Source organism: Temnothorax nylanderi, unplaced genomic scaffold, assembly GCF_030848795.1.
Source record: "Temnothorax nylanderi isolate EJ_2023f unplaced genomic scaffold, tnyl_v1.0 TNYL_tig0532_pilon, whole genome shotgun sequence".
Taxonomy (NCBI): domain Eukaryota; kingdom Metazoa; phylum Arthropoda; class Insecta; order Hymenoptera; family Formicidae; genus Temnothorax; species Temnothorax nylanderi.
In genome coordinates this window covers 90,753-109,909 of record NW_027249594.1, presented here as the reverse complement: position 1 = coordinate 109,909, position 19,157 = coordinate 90,753, and the positions used below count along the sequence as shown (strand labels likewise).

At 38.7% G+C, this 19,157-nt stretch overlaps 1 protein-coding gene and 1 long non-coding RNA gene across 3 annotated transcripts; one reads left to right on the top strand and one right to left on the bottom strand.

Moving 5' to 3' along the window:
• The first annotated feature begins 6,319 nt into the window (after positions 1 to 6,319).
• On the top strand, positions 6,320 to 14,229 carry LOC139783702 (uncharacterized). Of its 2 annotated transcripts, XR_011721351.1 has the most exons (3): positions 6,320 to 6,817; positions 6,892 to 7,016; positions 13,695 to 14,229. It is a non-coding gene; the product is annotated as an uncharacterized lncRNA (long non-coding RNA). The 2 variants fall into 2 exon arrangements; XR_011721350.1 differs by lacking the exons at positions 6,320 to 6,817; positions 6,892 to 7,016 and adding an exon at positions 11,193 to 11,899.
• On the bottom strand, positions 14,215 to 17,430 carry LOC139783701 (putative nuclease HARBI1). Its single transcript, XM_071722846.1, has 3 exons — positions 16,956 to 17,430; positions 15,304 to 15,541; positions 14,215 to 15,230 (listed from the first exon to the last, which is right to left on the bottom strand). The coding sequence occupies exons 1-3, from the start codon at positions 17,330 to 17,332 to the stop codon at positions 14,523 to 14,525; spliced, it is 1,323 nt and encodes a 440-aa protein (XP_071578947.1). The 5' UTR covers positions 17,333 to 17,430; the 3' UTR covers positions 14,215 to 14,522.
• Between the last annotated feature and the right edge of the window lie 1,727 nt (positions 17,431 to 19,157).

Genomic DNA, 19,157 nt, shown 5'->3' with positions numbered 1-19,157 from the left:
ACACACAAAATAAATGGTAGCAAATAATAACGATAGAGATGTATTTCACATAATGCACAGTATGGTCGGAATTCAGGAGCGGAGGCGGTACCGATGTTCGGTAGCACCGCGATAATAGAGCCGGCGCCTAACACACGCACGAGGTGCGTGATCGCCGCATGTCCGCGAGGCACCTCTATTAAGCTGGACCCCCCACCAGCGCAAATCAAGTTCGCACTAGGTCAAAAATTTAGTGCTATTTAGGTGCTAATTAAGTGCCCTAGTCCGAATTTTGGTGCTCGAACGGTTTAGCAGGAAATCACGTAAAAAATGGGGGGGTCCAGCTTGCCATTAAGCTGGACCCCCCCATATCAGAAAATAAAAAACAAGTCCACTATAATTTAGTGCTAATTAAGTGCTAATTAAGTGCCCTAAAATAACGATAAAATATTGACAGATTATAACATTTATTTAAATATACAACTAAATATTGAACACAGTACCGTCGCGGTCGACACAAACACTTAAAAAACTTGCTGCATGAATATATTCGTTACTAAAATGATCGAAAACATATATTATCAAAATATTCCCAAATCTGAGTTTATTGCTAACAGTAAAACAATTACGATAATTAACTTAGACCAGCCATTGGCGCTGAGTACTAAGTTCCGTCACCTGATCGTCTACGAATTAGTTGCTCGCATGATTATAGTATTAAAATAATTTTCATACATTGTACTTTAAAAGAATATCACGATTCGAAGCGCGCCGCGCTCCATGGATAAATTAATTAATTTCAACGCTATGCAGCTAGCACTAAATTCGAATCGTGATATTTTCTTAAAGTACAATGCCTCAGGATTACTTTGGGACCATAATAACGCAAGCACCTAATTCTTTGACGATTCAGTAACGAACTTTAGAGCGCGGCGCGCGCATTCCATGGGTTAATTAATTAATTTCAACCTTTTGCAGCTAGCACTAAATTCGAATCGTGATATTTTCTTAAAGTACAATCCCTCAGGATTGTTTTAGAACCATAATAACGCGAGCACCTAATTCTTTGACGATGCAGTAACGAATTATAGAGCGCTGCGCGCGAAATTCATGAGTTAATTAATTAATTTCAACCCTTTGCAGCTAGCACTAAATTCGAATCGTGATATTTTCTTAAAGTACAATCCCTCAGGATTATTTTAGGACCATAATAACGCGAGCACCTAATTCTTTGACGATGCAGTAACGAATTATAGAGCGCGGCGCGCGCGCTTCATGAGTTAATTAATTAATTTCAACCCTTTGCAGCTAGCACTAAATTCGAATCGTGATATTTTCTTAAAGTACAATCCCTCAAGATTATTTTAGGACCATAATAACGCGAGCACCTAATTCTTTGACGATGCAGTAACGAATTATAGAGCGCTGCGCGCGAAATTCATGAGTTAATTAATTAATTTCAACCTTTTGCAACTAGCACTAAATTCGAATCGTGATATTTTCTTAAAGTACAATCCCTCAGGATTGTTTTAGAACCATAATAACGAGAGCACCTCATTCTTTGACGATGCAGTAACGAATTATAGAGCGCTGCGCGCGAAATTCATGAGTTAATTAATTAATTTCAACCCTTTGCAGCTAGCACTAAATTCGAATCGTGATATTTTCTTAAAGTACAATCCCTCAGGATTATTTTAGGACCATAATAACGCGAGCACCTAATTCTTTGACGATTCTGTAACGCACTTTAGAGCGCGGCGCGCGCGCTTTGCGGATAAACTAATTAATTTCAACACTATACAGCTAGCACTAAATTCGAATCGTGATATTTTCTTAAAGTACAATGCCTCAGGATTATTTTAGGACCATAATAACGCAAGCACCTAATTCTTTGACGATGCAGTAACGAATTATAGTGCGCGGCGCGCGCGCTTCATGAGTTAATTAATTAATTTCAACGCTTTGCAGCTAGCACTAAATTCGAATCGTGATATTTTCTTAAAGTACAATGTCTCAGGATTATTTTGGGACCAAAAACACGCGAGCACCTAATTCTTTGACGATGCAGTAACGAATTATAGAGCGCTGCGCGCGCATTCCATGGGTTAATTAATTAATTTTAACCTTTTGCAGCTAGCACTAAATTCGAATCGTGATATTTTCTTAAAGTACAATGCCTCAAGATTATTTTAGAACCATAATAACGCAAGCACCTAATTCTTTGACGATGCAGTAACGAATTATAGAGCGCGGCGCGCGCGCTTCATGAGTTAATTAATTAATTTCAACGCTTTGCAGCTAGCACTAAATTCGAATCGTGATATTTTCTTAAAGTACAATCCCTCAGGATTATTTTAGGACCATAATAACGCGAGCACCTAATTCTTTGACGATGCAGTAACGAATTATAGAGCGCGGCGCGCGCTTCATGAGTTAATTAATTAATTTCAACGCTTTGCAGCTAGCACTAAATTCGAATCGTGATATTTTCTTAAAGTACAATCCCTCAGGATTATTTTAGGACCATAATAACGCGAGCACCTAATTCTTTGACGATTCTGTAACGCACTTTAGAGCGCGGCGTGCGCGCTTCGCGGATAAACTAATTAATTTCAACGCTATGCATCGTCAAAGAATTAGGTGCTCGCGTTATTATGGTCCTAAAATAATCCTGAGGGATTGTACTTTAAGAAAATATCACGATTCGAATTTAGTGCTAGCTGCAAAGGGTTGAAATTAATTAATTAACTCATGAAGCGCGCGCGCCGCGCTCTATAATTCGTTACTGCATCGTCAAAGAATTAGGTGCTCGCGTTATTATGGTCCTAAAATAATCCTGAGGCATTGTACTTTAAGAAAATATCACGATTCGAATTTAGTGCTAGCTGCAAAGGGTTGAAATTAATTAATTAACTCATGAAGCGCGCGCGCCGCGCTCTATAATTCGTTACTGCATCGTCAAAGAATTAGGTGCTTGCGTTATTATGGTCCTAAAATAATCCTGAGGCATTGTACTTTAAGAAAATATCACGATTCGAATTTAGTGCTAGCTGCAAAAGGTTGAAATTAATTAATTAACCCATGGAATGCGCGCGCCGCGCTCTAAAGTTCGTTACTGAATCGTCAAAGAATTAGGTGCTTGCGTTATTATGGTCCCAAAGTAATCCTGAGGCATTGTACTTTAAGAAAATATCACGATTCGAATTTAGTGCTAGCTGCATAGCGTTGAAATTAATTAATTTATCCATGGAGCGCGGCGCGCTTCGAATCGTGATATTCTTTTAAAGTACAATGTATGAAAATTATTTTAATACTATAATCATGCGAGCAACTAATTCGTAGACGATCAGGTGACGGAACTTAGTACTCAGCGCCAATGGCTGGTCTAAGTTAATTATCGTAATTGTTTTACTGTTAGCAATAAACTCAGATTTGGGAATATTTTGATAATATATGTTTTCGATCATTTTAGTAACGAATATATTCATGCAGCAAGTTTTTTAAGTGTTTGTGTCGACCGCGACGGTACTGTGTTCAATATTTAGTTGTATATTTAAATAAATGTTATAATCTGTCAATATTTTATCGTTATTTTAGGGCACTTAATTAGCACTTAATTAGCACTAAATTATAGTGTACTTGTTTTTTATTTTCTGATATGGGGGGGTCCAGCTTAATGGCAAGCTGGACCCCCCCATTTTTTACGTGATTTCCTGCTAAACCGTTCGAGCACCAAAATTCGGACTAGGGCACTTAATTAGCACCTAAATAGCACTAAATTTTTGACCTAGTGCGAACTTGATTTGCGCTGGTGGGGGGTCCAGCTTAATAGAGGTCCGCGAGGCTCTCTCCCTTCGAGCGAGCGCGATAAGACTTGTCCGAACGGACGGCGTAAAATACCCGCGAGGCTCTTAAGCGAGCTCGGCACTCTCAACCCGTACGGTCGCGGAAAAGCGGTAACTTGCTCCGTGCAAATATCCTCAATCCGCATACGCAACCCCTCCCAAAACCCCGGCGCTACACATCGAACACGAATGCACAGTCGGCCGCGCATACGCAATACCGTAAACTCGAACACGCAATATACGCGATACATGCCCGACGCAATATCTCTCGAAACGGGCGGCACTCCTCCGCGCACGAGGAGCACCGGTACTCACAAATACGCAACACTAAACGCCGTATCGGCCGGAACGCGCCGCTCGCGGCACGTCCTTGCTCACGATTCACGAAATACACAATACACCGACCGCGAATTGACTGTCGATCACGCGAGCCTTCGAGGAGGGCTCCTGACAAGTTCTCTGGCGACGATCTCGGCCGGCCACGCGCCCGCGGTTCCGGCTAATAGCCGCGATCAGCTGACCGGCGCCCACGCAACGGGAGCCGGTATCTACAGGCAACAGTTAATCAGGCCGATTCACACGGTAATCGAATCGGTATCGACATTTACTGGCGCCCGGTCGCGACCGAGATCGAGCCCTTAATTACGTGGTGGCACCGGAGTGGAGATCTTACACAATTGCTGCTCGCTGCGGCTCGGCGGCGTCGGGGCGCTCGTCCTGGGATGGCTCCTCGTCAACGGCTGATTCGACAGTGTGGAGCGGTCGGCTCGGCGGAACTACGTTGGGCCCCCGCGCGCCCTCACGCTCGCGGTCCTTCCGCCCCGCCGATTGGTTGGGTGTGTGTCGCCCTGCTCGCGACGCTACCGACGACTTCCGCCACTTTCCGCGGGCCGTTCGAGTAAGCTGCGGCGTGCGTGCGTGGGCCCCTCGCGGTTTCCCGCCCGGCTGGCCAGGCTGTGGCGGCGCCGCTCGGCCCTCTCGTCGCCGTCGGGGTGTGCTTGGGTCGTCCACCCGCGCTGCAGTCGCGGTGGCACGCCCGTAGTTCTGCCGCGGCGGGGCCGTATCGTGCTGTGCGAGGCGTTTTCGGCGCTTCCTTCGCGGCAGGTCCCGGTAGCCCGCCCGTCGGCCGACCACTCCGCCGTGCGTCCTCCCTGCGCCCGTCCTTCCCTCGTCGCGACTTTTGTCGTTACATCTTCTCGCTGATCTCGTTCTCCGGCACCACCGGTTTTCCCTACGGAACTTAGCTAAAAGATTAGTTAACGCAAATCGCCCTCCCCCGACTCGGGCCGAGGCGCCATCCCCGACCTTCCCCTCGGCCGAGCTACCGTCTGGGTGGAGGACGCGACAAATGTCACGTCACAATTGTCAAATTTCCTTTTTTCATGTTATTTCAAACAATACCCTTAAGAAAAAATGCAGTCAAAACTGATTAAAAAACTGGGCACTAACTGGTGGATAACTGATTATTGAAACTGATGACAGCACGATCAGTTTATTGAAACAAGTTACTGATAAAAGAAACAGTTATACTAGTTACTGATTAAAAAAACTGGGCACTAACTGGTGGATAACTGATTATTGTAACTGATGACAGCACGATCAGTATATTGAAACAAGTTACTGATAAAAGGAACAGTTGTACCAGTTACTGTTAAAAGAACTGGTCAATATTGGTCCAGTTTTATTCAGTTTTATATTGATCAGTAACTGATAGAACTTCCATGTTGTTCGGTTGATCAATTGAATCAATTGAACTTTCACCAGTTCTATAAACTTGCCTGAAGAACATAATCAGTATCTGACAAACCGTTAAAAAAAACTGAGGACCAGTCATTAGTTACTGATGGCAACACTCAGTGTCTAACCAGTTTTTTAGATTAATATAGAAACTGATTATTAAAACTGGGCGTCAACTGAAGAACATAATCAGCATCTGACAAACCGTTAAAAAAACTGAGGACCAGTCATCAGTTACTAATGGCAACACTCACAATCAGTGTCTAACCAGTTTTTAGAGTAATGTAGAAACTGATTATTAAAACTGGGTGTCAACTGAAGAATATAATCAGTATCTGACAAACCGTTAAAAAAAACTGAGGTCCAGTCATCAGTTACTGATGACAACACTCAGTGTCTAACCAGTATTGTAGAAACTGATTATTAAAACTGGACGTCAACTGAAAAGCATTACCAGTAACTGACTCTCGTATTCAGTCACTGATAGAACATCACAAGTTACTGATTCAACTTCATCAGTTACTGGTGCAACTGCTCAGTTCTTTTTCTTAAGGGTATGCAATTGCAATATATATGTGTGTATGCATGTATATGTACATGTATATATATATATATATATATATATATATATATATAATGCAATTTATATATTATACAGATTATATCTATGCACACAAGGAAATATTTTCAAAAATTTGACTTACACACCACAGTGGTTTTTACCCCACCATATATATATACAATATATATAACTAGCTGGTTACACGGAGCTTCGCCCGGGCGTTTTTTTTTAACCGACTTTTTTGTGTTATTACATTTGTGTTCTAGCTAATCTTATCCATCAATGTATGATTCATATTTTTAATAGCTTTTCACGTCACTCTTGAGGTACTATATATTTATTAACGCGTTTCTTTTTAGTGGTGTTTCCAGTATTTTAAATTCTTTAAAAGAGTCGTACGTAATCATGCAATGAATTGCTCTAAATGACGTCAAAAATGATATATCTAAAAATAAAAAAAATCTAAGGTGGGGCCCATTTTCGAAATAATTGTCAAATTTTTTTTGTATTTTATCTTTATAGGCAAACTGAACGCAGCAGAAATTCAAAAAAAATTTAAAAGTTTGCGAGACACGTATAGAAAAATTATTCAAACAGAGCAGCATGCCAGCGGTTCCGCAAGGATTGAACCCAAGGAAAAATGGAAGCATTACGACGTGATGAATTTTCTACGTGATTCTTGCCTGATACGACCGTAAAACTTGCTTCCTTCAAATATTAATAAAGTGTTGGTTTCGTTAATTATAATTATTACTATTTCGTTTGTAGAACTCAAACAAATGTCAGTCGGAATTCTGTCTGCGAGGATTCTCGAGAAGTCGAAATTATTGTCGATGCAGGTACATCAAACGATGTCGACAGAGATGCTGACGAAGATTGCAGTCTGGCGTCAGGTATGGGACATTCATAGACTTTCTAATGTAAATAATAATATTAATAATAATTACAATAATGATTATGATTATGATTATTATAACCCGGAAAAAAGATTATATATCTATTAATTATATATAAATATATATGATTATACAGGGTGATCCGAAACTATCGTTTGTCCTTAAAATGTCGTATTCCTGACTTAATTTTGAGACGATTTTTCCTTTACCAAAACTTTATCCGAAGCTTAGTTTTTGAGTTATTACGAGAAATATTCAGCGAATTACGGAACGAGTACGGAAGGTAGGCAGGGGCGGCGCGACTCACCGTCCGACGCGGGTGATTATGTGGGGTGCTCGCTGCGATCAGTGATCGGTGCTTGCTACACGCGATGGATGTACACACGATACGCGTACACACACACACACACACACACACACACACACACACACACACAATTACTCACTCATTCATTCTTACCTTGCAGAGATTCGATGTCTTCATACTGCTGATGAATATTTGCTTCATGACCGTTGATGTCAATGAGACGTTCCCATGACACGCCGAGTAATTCTCAGTCATCGAACGATTAATCGGTAATAATTAACAGCGATAAACCGGTAGATTTGCTTATTAATCTTATCGGTCAAGTGCGTGAGTAAATCCGTGAACGTGTCGATACGTGATACAATTTGTCAAAGAAAAAACTTCTCGCGTATTAGAAGTTTATTCTTTGACAAATTGTATCACGTATCGACACGTTCACGGATTGACTCACGCACTTGACCGATAAGATTAATAAACAAATCTACCGGTTTATCACTGTTAATTACTACCAAATAATCGTTCGATGACTGAGAATTACTCGAAGAAAGAAACACATTACGCACAATCACATCACAGTAAAAGGAAAACTTCTACTTGATTACATCACAGTAATTAAGTAGAAGTTATCCTTTTTTTATTAATTGTCACGTAATCAACACTTTTACGAATTTACTCGCGCACTCGATCATAAACAATTACGGTTAATGCAATTAATTACTACCGATTAATTAATTATTACTTTAAGAAAGATCACTTTAAGAAAAATCACTTTAAGAAAGAAACGCGTTAAATACTTGACTGCACAGCGCACGTTAACACGATGCTCGATGCGGAGCACTTCTCGACGACGACAACAAACAGTCAACAGGTTATGTTGGTACTAGCGCTGCCGAACGTAAACATGTGACATTATGGAGGATTCACACTGCGTTCGATTGCGTCTCCATCACGCGTGATTGGCACGAGACACATGTCTTGTGATTAGCTGAAACCTCCGCGGTACTTACGAAAACGTGTAGTATTACTGCGAACACAAGATGTTCCACGTAGAAATGTGTTGGTCGCTCTGAAAAGAGCGAATTTATCTTTGGTCGCTCTGAGAAGAGCGGATTGGTTTGAAATTGAAAAAATTTTATAACAGGTGCTCAAAATGACCACCATCCATTCTAACGCAAGCTCTCATGCGTTTTAATAAATTTCTTTCGACGTTCTCCATCATTTCTTCGTCGATGGCCCAAATAGCATGTCGCAATCTTGTATCTAAATCATCGACATCCTGGGGAAGCGTTTTATAAACTTTTTCCTTACAATATCCCCATAAAAAGAAATCTAAAGGATTGAGATCCGGAGATCTTGCGGGCCAACGTATCGGACCGTACCGACCCATCCAGCGTCCAGGAAAGTGCTCGTTCAAGTAATTGGTAACAATTCTGGCGTTGTGTGGCCCAGCACCGTCTTGTTGAAACACAATCTTGTTTCTCTCCAATAATGGAACTTCTTCTAAGAAATCTGGTAGATTATCTCTTAAAAGTTCCACGTATGTTTGGCCAGTTAAAATATCCGGAAGAACAATCGGACCAAGTATTTGAGTTCCCATTATTCCAGCCCACAGATTTATCTTCCAGCGAGTTTGGAAGCTTCTGGGTCGCGTAACTGCGGGATTTTCATCGCTCCAAAATGCATATTATGCGAATTAAAATGTCCTTCTCGTGTGAATAATGATTCATCGCTGAATATCACACGAGAAGAGAATCTGGGATCTCGATCTACTTTTCTCAGAAAGTCTTCGCAGAACGTTCTTCTTGCACGATGATCTCCTGCTTCCAAATGTTGCACGCGTGTGTAGTGAAATGCGTGCAACTTTTCTTCTTTGAGTACTCTTTGCACGGTTCCATAGGATAAATTGAGTTCTCGAGCAACCACCCGAATACTCGTTTCAGGATTATGCTCGAAAGCACGTACAACTTGTACCATGTGCCGCAAATTTCTCGCCTCGCGATCTCTCCCAGTTTCGTGCATGTTTGGAAGGACATTGCCAGTCTCGTATAATCTTTGAGCTGCTCGAAGTATGACGGGAGCCGACGGATGTCTTTCTCGATTTGGATACAATTCGGCGTACCGTCTTGCAGCTACGTAATACTGTCCGTGACACTCGCCAAGTGCCATCAGCATGTCGTAATATTCTTCGTTTGTGTATCGTACTGCCATATCGTCCTCTTAACGCTTCTAATAATCGAGGGATTATTGATTCCAGTGTCGATCGCTCTATCCTATTTATACGATCTTCGCGGGGGTCGATATCCCCTCCCCGCGACCCGCGACGAATAGCGAGTTTCGCGAGTCGCGTGGGTCCACGCGACGCCCACGCGACGCGCATCGCGCGACCCGCGAAACTCGCTATTCGTCGCGGGTCGCGGGGAGGGGATATCGACCCCCGCGAAGATCGTATAAATAGGATAGAGCGATCGACACTGGAATCAATAATCCCTCGATTATTAGAAGCGTTAAGAGGACGATATGGCAGTACGATACACAAACGAAGAATATTACGACATGCTGATGGCACTTGGCGAGTGTCACGGACAGTATTACGTAGCTGCAAGACGGTACGCCGAATTGTATCCAAATCGAGAAAGACATCCGTCGGCTCCCGTCATACTTCGAGCAGCTCAAAGATTATACGAGACTGGCAATGTCCTTCCAAACATGCACGAAACTGGGAGAGATCGCGAGGCGAGAAATTTGCGGCACATGGTACAAGTTGTACGTGCTTTCGAGCATAATCCTGAAACGAGTATTCGGGTGGTTGCTCGAGAACTCAATTTATCCTATGGAACCGTGCAAAGAGTACTCAAAGAAGAAAAGTTGCACGCATTTCACTACACACGCGTGCAACATTTGGAAGCAGGAGATCATCGTGCAAGAAGAACGTTCTGCGAAGACTTTCTGAGAAAAGTAGATCGAGATCCCAGATTCTCTTCTCGTGTGATATTCAGCGATGAATCATTATTCACACGAGAAGGACATTTTAATTCGCATAATATGCATTTTTGGAGCGATGAAAATCCCGCAGTTACGCGACCCAGAAGCTTCCAAACTCGCTGGAAGATAAATCTGTGGGCTGGAATAATGGGAACTCAAATACTTGGTCCGATTGTTCTTCCGGATATTTTAACTGGCCAAACATACGTGGAACTTTTAAGAGATAATCTACCAGATTTCTTAGAAGAAGTTCCATTATTGGAGAGAAACAAGATTGTGTTTCAACAAGACGGTGCTGGGCCACACAACGCCAGAATTGTTACCAATTACTTGAACGAGCACTTTCCTGGACGCTGGATGGGTCGGTACGGTCCGATACGTTGGCCCGCAAGATCTCCGGATCTCAATCCTTTAGATTTCTTTTTATGGGGATATTGTAAGGAAAAAGTTTATAAAACGCTTCCCCAGGATGTCGATGATTTAGATACAAGATTGCGACATGCTATTTGGGCCATCGACGAAGAAATGATGGAGAACGTCGAAAGAAATTTATTAAAACGCATGAGAGCTTGCGTTAGAATGGATGGTGGTCATTTTGAGCACCTGTTATAAAATTTTTTCAATTTCAAACCAATCCGCTCTTCTCAGAGCGACCAAAGATAAATTCGCTCTTTTCAGAGCGACCAACACATTTCTACGTGGAACATCTTGTGTTCGCAGTAATACTACACGTTTTCGTAAGTACCGCGGAGGTTTCAGCTAATCACAAGACATGTGTCTCGTGCCAATCACGCGTGATGGAGACGCAATCGAACGCAGTGTGAATCCTCCATAATGTCACATGTTTACGTTCGGCAGCGCTAGTACCAACATAACCTGTTGACTGTTTGTTGTCGTCGTCGAGAAGTGCTCCGCATCGAGCATCGTGTTAACGTGCGCTGTGCAGTCAAGTATTTAACGCGTTTCTTTCTTAAAGTGATTTTTCTTAAAGTGATCTTTCTTAAAGTAATAATTAATTAATCGGTAGTAATTAATTGCATTAACCGTAATTGTTTATGATCGAGTGCGCGAGTAAATTCGTAAAAGTGTTGATTACGTGACAATTAATAAAAAAAGGATAACTTCTACTTAATTACTGTGATGTAATCAAGTAGAAGTTTTCCTTTTACTGTGATGTGATTGTGCGTAATGTGTTTCTTTCTTCGAGTAATTCTCAGTCATCGAACGATTATTTGGTAGTAATTAACAGTGATAAACCGGTAGATTTGTTTATTAATCTTATCGGTCAAGTGCGTGAGTCAATCCGTGAACGTGTCGATACGTGATACAATTTGTCAAAGAATAAACTTCTAATACGCGAGAAGTTTTTTCTTTGACAAATTGTATCACGTATCGACACGTTCACGGATTTACTCACGCACTTGACCGATAAGATTAATAAGCAAATCTACCGGTTTATCGCTGTTAATTATTACCGATTAATCGTTCGATGACTGAGAATTACTCGGCGTGTCATGGGAACGTCTCATTGACATCAACGGTCATGAAGCAAATATTCATCAGCAGTATGAAGACATCGAATCTCTGCAAGGTAAGAATGAATGAGTGAGTAATTGTGTGTGTGTGTGAGTGTGTGTGTGTGTGTGTGTGTGTGTGTGTACGCGTATCGTGTGTACATCCATCGCGTGTAGCAAGCACCGATCACTGATCGCAGCGAGCACCCCACATAATCACCCGCGTCGGACGGTGAGTCGCGCCGCCCCTGCCTACCTTCCGTACTCGTTCCGTAATTCGCTGAATATTTCTCGTAATAACTCAAAAACTAAGCTTCGGATAAAGTTTTGGTAAAGGAAAAATCGTCTCAAAATTAAGTCAGGAATACGACATTTTAAGGACAAACGATAGTTTCGGATCACCCTGTATATAATGCAATTATATATGAATTTTGTCTCTATATGATCATATATAATTATATATATAAGGGAATATTTAATCAGGAATTTTAATGTAGAAAGATGAAGATGAGGATGTCGAGTGAGAAACACTTTAATATAGTAGTTCATGCAAATTAAGAATTGTCCGCTGAAAAATAAAAATGTAACACCGGTTCGTGATTTATATTAAATCCAAGACTATATGTATAAAATAACTCGTCTAAATTTGATGTGATCGCAATTGTTGGGTAGTTGGGAATTTACAGAATTCGATTTATGATAAATGGATTAATACCAAACGGAACGCGAGAGCATTATACAAAAACAGTTTTTCAGTGCGTCGTTTGCCCGGATTGTGGATCAATAAATCACCATAGTGCATACATCCGCGTCGTCGGTCATACAAAACGATGCGCGATCCATTTCATTTCTATCGTACATGCGGAAATGAGACGGTTCAGCGCAGATGAGTCAGTTATCAGCGATCAAATCAGCCTTGACGTTTCTTCTAATAACAATCTCGGGCTTCGGCATATTTTCAGTAAATTAATATACGCGCAATTATCGCATCGTACAGCATTATGATATATACCACTGATAAATAGTCACAAACAGACACTGGCAAAATCTTAATTGCTTTTTAAATTATTCGATTAATTATTATCACAATATTTTTTAGTGATTAAGTATTCAGAGAATGTATTTTTTTATACGGAGAATGTATATCGATTGCATTAACTTGCAATTCGAAAAGCCTGGGTTGACGCACTTGACCTGACAGCGAATGATTTCGCAATTATGGTACATCCCTGTGTAACATTTTCTGCGAATTTTGATTTATTCTGGTATATACATCGTATAACAAATTTTTATTATCGAAAATCTGCATATCCATTGACATACGTGATACTCACGAATTAAGTACAATAATAGTGACAATCTTGCATGATTTAAATTTAAGATTTTTCTCGGCATTCAATATCTTTGCATTCTCGCGATTTGTTTTAAACTACATCGAAAGATGTGTCGTCTTCTGCTAAGGATACAATAAGTAACTGTCCCATGCAAGTTGTTTGTATCCTATACACTAAGCTTTCTTTTTAAAAAGGAAAATTCTATTGAAAAGTTTTGAATTGCGATGTGCATATTCGAATTTAGATGACGTGAGGCATTTTTATACCACTGTCTGTCAAATTTTAAATACGAGAAACGAATCCTATCGAATGCCATCTATTGGATAATCCGAATTTAAAGTTTTTATATAATTATATATAATCATATATAATTTACATCGCGAGAATGCAAAGATAAATGCTTCTTATATATAATTTATATATAAATTATATAAACTTATATATAATATGTCAAAATGTATAATCATATATAATCATATATATTTATATATAATTATATATAATTATATATAATCTTTTTTTCCCGGAAATGTTACAGCTTCAACAGAGACACGAAAAAGATAGCGTAAAAATACACCCAAAGATACTGAAGAAGCTGTAAGTGCAATCAACAGAATCGCTGATGCGATGTGTAGAGAAAACCCAAATATTATTTTACCTGCTTCCCCGCAACAAGATGAGGTTGATTCCATGTTGCATGCAGCAGGGCTGCAATTGCGCCGAATATCATATAGAAGACGGATGCAAACACTTTTAAACATTGTAGAAATGGTTCACATTCGATTGATGGAAGAGAATATTGAAGAAACGCCATAAAAATTTGTTGTTTTTAACATAGTTTTAATACTTTAAATTTATATTATAGAGGAGACCGGGACTCGTTGACATTGTTTTCACACTTTTGGCATAAATACATAAACGGAACGCATTGCCAACTTGCCTCTTGTGCCAACGAGCCTCGGTCTCCCCTATTCGTTATTTTTCTTCAAAGTATATTATTTATATGTAAAAAAAGCAAAAAATGTTAATGCGTTACATTGAAACGTGCAATAAAAGTGTCAAATTTAATTGTATTTTTTATTTTGTCATTTCTACATATAATAAAATAGTAAGAGGTGCTTTGTTTGTAATTTTCGAATCGGGTTTGATTAGGTTTAGTATTAAATCCGATTTCAACGAGAACAAAGTTGCGGGCACACACACACACACACACACACACACACACACACACACACACACACACACACACACACACACACACACACACACCTAGTTATAAATGAAAAAAATACACTTGTTGACATTCAAATTTACAATTTTGGAAAATTATACAATTCACAATTAATAAGCTTACAATCAATTAATTTTATTCGCGATTATACTGCCAGGGAACAGCTCCTTCCCCAGTGAAAAAATCACAAAATTCTTCTCTAATGGCTGCGGCATATCGACTACTGTTATTATTACCACGTACAGTAATATCTTGTAATGCCGAATTCTCCATTTCTTGTCTCCAAAGTCCGGGAATTAAACCATTAAGACCATATTGATCGACCATGTTTGGTGGAATGTACTCGTTTCGATTATCACGTTTTCGAAGCCAATTATGAAGACATATGATAGCGTGAACCATGTTTATTGTGTTATCTACAGTAGTTTCGATAGGTTTCTTTAAAATTCTCCACTGACAAACTAATATTCCAAAAGAATTTTCTATTGTTCTTCGAGCACGGCTTATACGGTAGTTAAAAATGTTTCGATCTGGGTTAAGACCTCCTTTACCAGGATACGGCCGGAGTAAGTAATCAGTCAATTGGAATGCTTCGTCGCCTACGAGAACGTATGGCAAAGGCATTCCATCAACAGTCAGTGGTTCGGGTTCCGGTAAGTTTATTTTTTTCTCGTTAAATTTCTGGCCCATTAGTGAATCTTTGAAAATTCCACCATCGCTACGTCGACCATAGGCACCAATGTCAACGAATGTGAACAAGTAATTGGCGTCACAGATCCCCAGCAATACAATGCTATGACTATTTTTATAATTATAGTATGCAGAACCAGCATTATTAGGACACTGCAGTAAATATTATTATTCAACAATGCAGTTCAATACGATGCAGTTCAATATCTATAATATTTGTACACACCTGGATTACGACATGTTTCCCGTCAATAGCACCTATGCAATGGTTGAAATGCCATTGGTTTTCAAACTCTTGAGCAATATTTAACCAATCTATTGTTTTTAATGGATACGGCAATACTTCCTTGCTGAGACAAGTCCAAAGTGCTTTGCAGGTTTCTTGAATGATGTTACTCACTGTAGTGAGGCCAACAAGATATTGATAAGAAGTGGAAGTCATACAGTCACCGGTCGCTAAATATCTGGATACAGATCATTTATTTTATTTAAACAATCGAAAGTAACCCAGGAAAAAAAAGATTATATATAATCATATATATAAATATATATGATTATATATAATGCAATTATATATGAATTTTGTCTCTATATGATCATATATAATTATATATAAATATGAATCATGTATAATTCATATACCAAAAAGGCCAGCGTTATTCTTTGACAGATGTACCGCCCCAGTCAAACTCCCCGCCTGGCAGTGTCCTCGAATCGGATCACGCGGGAGTATTAACGGCGATCGGCCGCGAGGCCTCACGCCACTCTGACACGCTTGGCTCTAGAACACCGTGACCGCCGGGGCACGAAGCCCTCGGGGCACGCGCTCCGCCTAACCGAGTAAGTAAGGAAACGATGAAAGTAGTGGTATTTCACCGGCGATGTTGCCATCTCCCACTTATGCTACACCTCTCATGTCTCCTTACAGTGCCAGACTAGAGTCAAGCTCAACAGGGTCTTCTTTCCCCGCTAATTTTTCCAAGCCCGTTCCCTTGGCAGTGGTTTCGCTAGATAGTAGATATCAGAATTACATGATAATAATTACATGTATAATAATTATATCAAGATATGTATAACTCTACATCGAATTATACAATATTATATTAAAACTTTTCTTTGAGTAAATAATAATAATAATAATCATATATAAACTTTAAATTTGGATTATCCAATAGATGGCATTCGATAGGATTCGTTTTTCGTATTTAAAATTTGACGAACAGTAGTATAAAAACGGTATCAAGAGACATGGCACTGTCCCAAGCAGTGCCAAGTTATAATATATGGAATAAATCATTTCACTTTTAATTCTACATATTTACCACAAAAATGGACCCATTAAAGATTTGATCTAATTGTAAATTGTATCCAAAAATATATAATTATATCTGATCATTTATATATATATATATATATATATATATATATATATATATATGAAGTATGCATAGTTTGATCTAATTACATATAATCATATACAATTTTATCTATTTATATATAATTAGATCAGGTCAAAATCAATATATAATTATATCTACAAAGTTATATATAATTAGATAAAATTGTATATAAACATTTTTTTCCGGGTCGTTTCTCGTATTTAAAATTTGACAGACAGTACGCTTCTATGTGAATCTTATATGGACCCATATATGAGTGCATATATATGATCTATTGTTCATATCTAGTTATATTTGGAATTATATATGTCCATATATAATCATATATGGACCTATATATAATTTCATATAAAAGGACCAAATTTCATATATAATTATATATAATTATATATATTTATATATAATTATATATAATTATATATAATTATATATAAACTTTTTTCCCGGGAATATATTAAAATTGTTTTAAAAGACCCACCTCAATGTCATAGCCAATCGTGCTGCAGCAGGTATAGACTCTCTTATTGCATTCTGTTTGGAAATAAGAGGGCCAACTAAATACAGTAATTCTTCAAATTGAATTGTTGTCATACGCAAATAATTTTCGAATTTGTCTCCATGCAAGGAAAGTGTAGGAAATAGGGCTTCATAAAATCCATGAATGTGTCGCAGTTGAAAGAATGGATGAACCCAAAAACGCTTTTTTTTGTAAGCTCTCTTTTTCTTCAGTCTCATAATTTCATTGATAATAAGAGCCGCTCCAACTCTCTTTCGCCACGTTTTCTGTTTTCTTGCTTCGTCAATAATTTTCTGACATTGAGTAATCCATGCTTGATATTTATATACACTGGACATTATATGTGTATGATGTCACAAATCACTCACTGTACTCAAAATTACTTAATTAAAAGCAATTTTTAATTGCAGAATAAAAGATTATTTATGCGCGCTTATTAAAGAGCAAGTAAATAAAACGATAAAATTTGAATAACCTCGTTGATAGCCACAATGCTTCGAGAAAACGCTCGTTGATGCTAAATTGACGTTCAAACAAACGTTGACGCTCGCATATTTGCTATTTCGCCTTCTACCTATGAAGTTGGTCACGTGACCAGTTTTGACGCCCAAATCAAGCGTCGAGCGTCAGCATGAAAAGGCCCCTTTAATCGTTAAGGAGGCTCTTACCCGGCTGCTCTAATCAATGTAGCAACCGAAAAATTATCATTAATAATTGGTTATAAAATTATCGGAAAATTAAATAAAAAAATAAATAATGATTTTTACATAGTGTAAGAGTAAGTTATATGTTCTATTAGTGTAAATATTAAAATTTATACAATAAGTCAGTTGACTACGTCAGTGCTAAAGAACAGAATAATAACATGCGCGTGTTACAACGTCGTCTGCAGCAGTCTGTAGCTAAGTGAGGTGTAGCCGTGTAGCGTTGTAGCGATTAATGCGATGAAGAGATGGAGCCAAAAGAAAGATATAACGTGAGAATGCTGAGAGGGAAAATGAAAGGAAAATTCTCGAAAATAAAGGTTGTCAATGCGCGAGAGAATAATTATGCCGCTACCATACAGCGCAGAGAAAAGACATGTGCAAGTGAGGTTAGAAAGAATAATTAACATTGTTTACTTTTTGATTTTCAAGGTTTGATTGGCAAATAATTGAAACTTATTGTTTATATAGATGTTTAAAAAACGCATTTTACTTATTTACGTGTAATACAACATTTGAAACTTCACGCGATTTTGACACTCGGAAGATCATTCGCCTAACCTGTCGTACGTCATATTAAAACTACAATATCTTTTATAACTCATCGTCAACACCAAGTTTTCTTCTTATCATTAGAAAGATTATTATTTTAACTACAATTCCTTAGTTTTTTGTTTACCTGGCTCGCAAACTTGCCAAGAAAATACATCACTTCCGGTAAAAATTTTAGTGTTTACCATATGCCCTGTGTTAAAAATGCGAATTTCAATACTGATATTTTTAAAATTTTTATCGTCAACCTATGCTAAAGTTTTGGGCATCGGTTCGTTGTGGTTCACTTTACAACATAATTTAATTTCATAAAGATCTGTCGTTTTATGATCGAGGTAAGAGCCTCCTTAAAGTTGATGACTTGACAGGTTATGAAATTAATGTAGTCTTCTCAAGTTTGTGGTTTTAATTGTAGAGAATACGTTAGTTATAACTGTTTATGCTTTTGGTTAAAACAGAGAATATATTCTCTAGCTGCTTTAACCAAGTATAAATACAAAGTATATTTTTGGTTAAAGCAGAGAATAGGGGAGACCGGAGCGGAGTCGTCACCGGGGCGGAGTCGTCACTACAATTATCTGTATGTTGTGTGAACTCGCCATTAATATTGTAAACACTACTTATGGTGCCCATGTGACCAACGGAGTTTAGTGAGATTATATGCCATGTTGTAATTTTCATTAAGGCAAACGTGTTTTTGGAGGTCAAAAGTAAAATTTTTTGCGCGTCAAAAATTTTAAATATTATTTTCTCTCCGAATCTCGAAATAAGTGATTCTGAAGAGTAATGCATGCTGAACACGAATCTAGTAAAATTTTTTTACCAGGTGAACAAAGCGACGTAGACCAAAAATGTTCTTATTTTGTAGCCAATGGTTCACTCTTTACAACGGTATACCACATTTTAC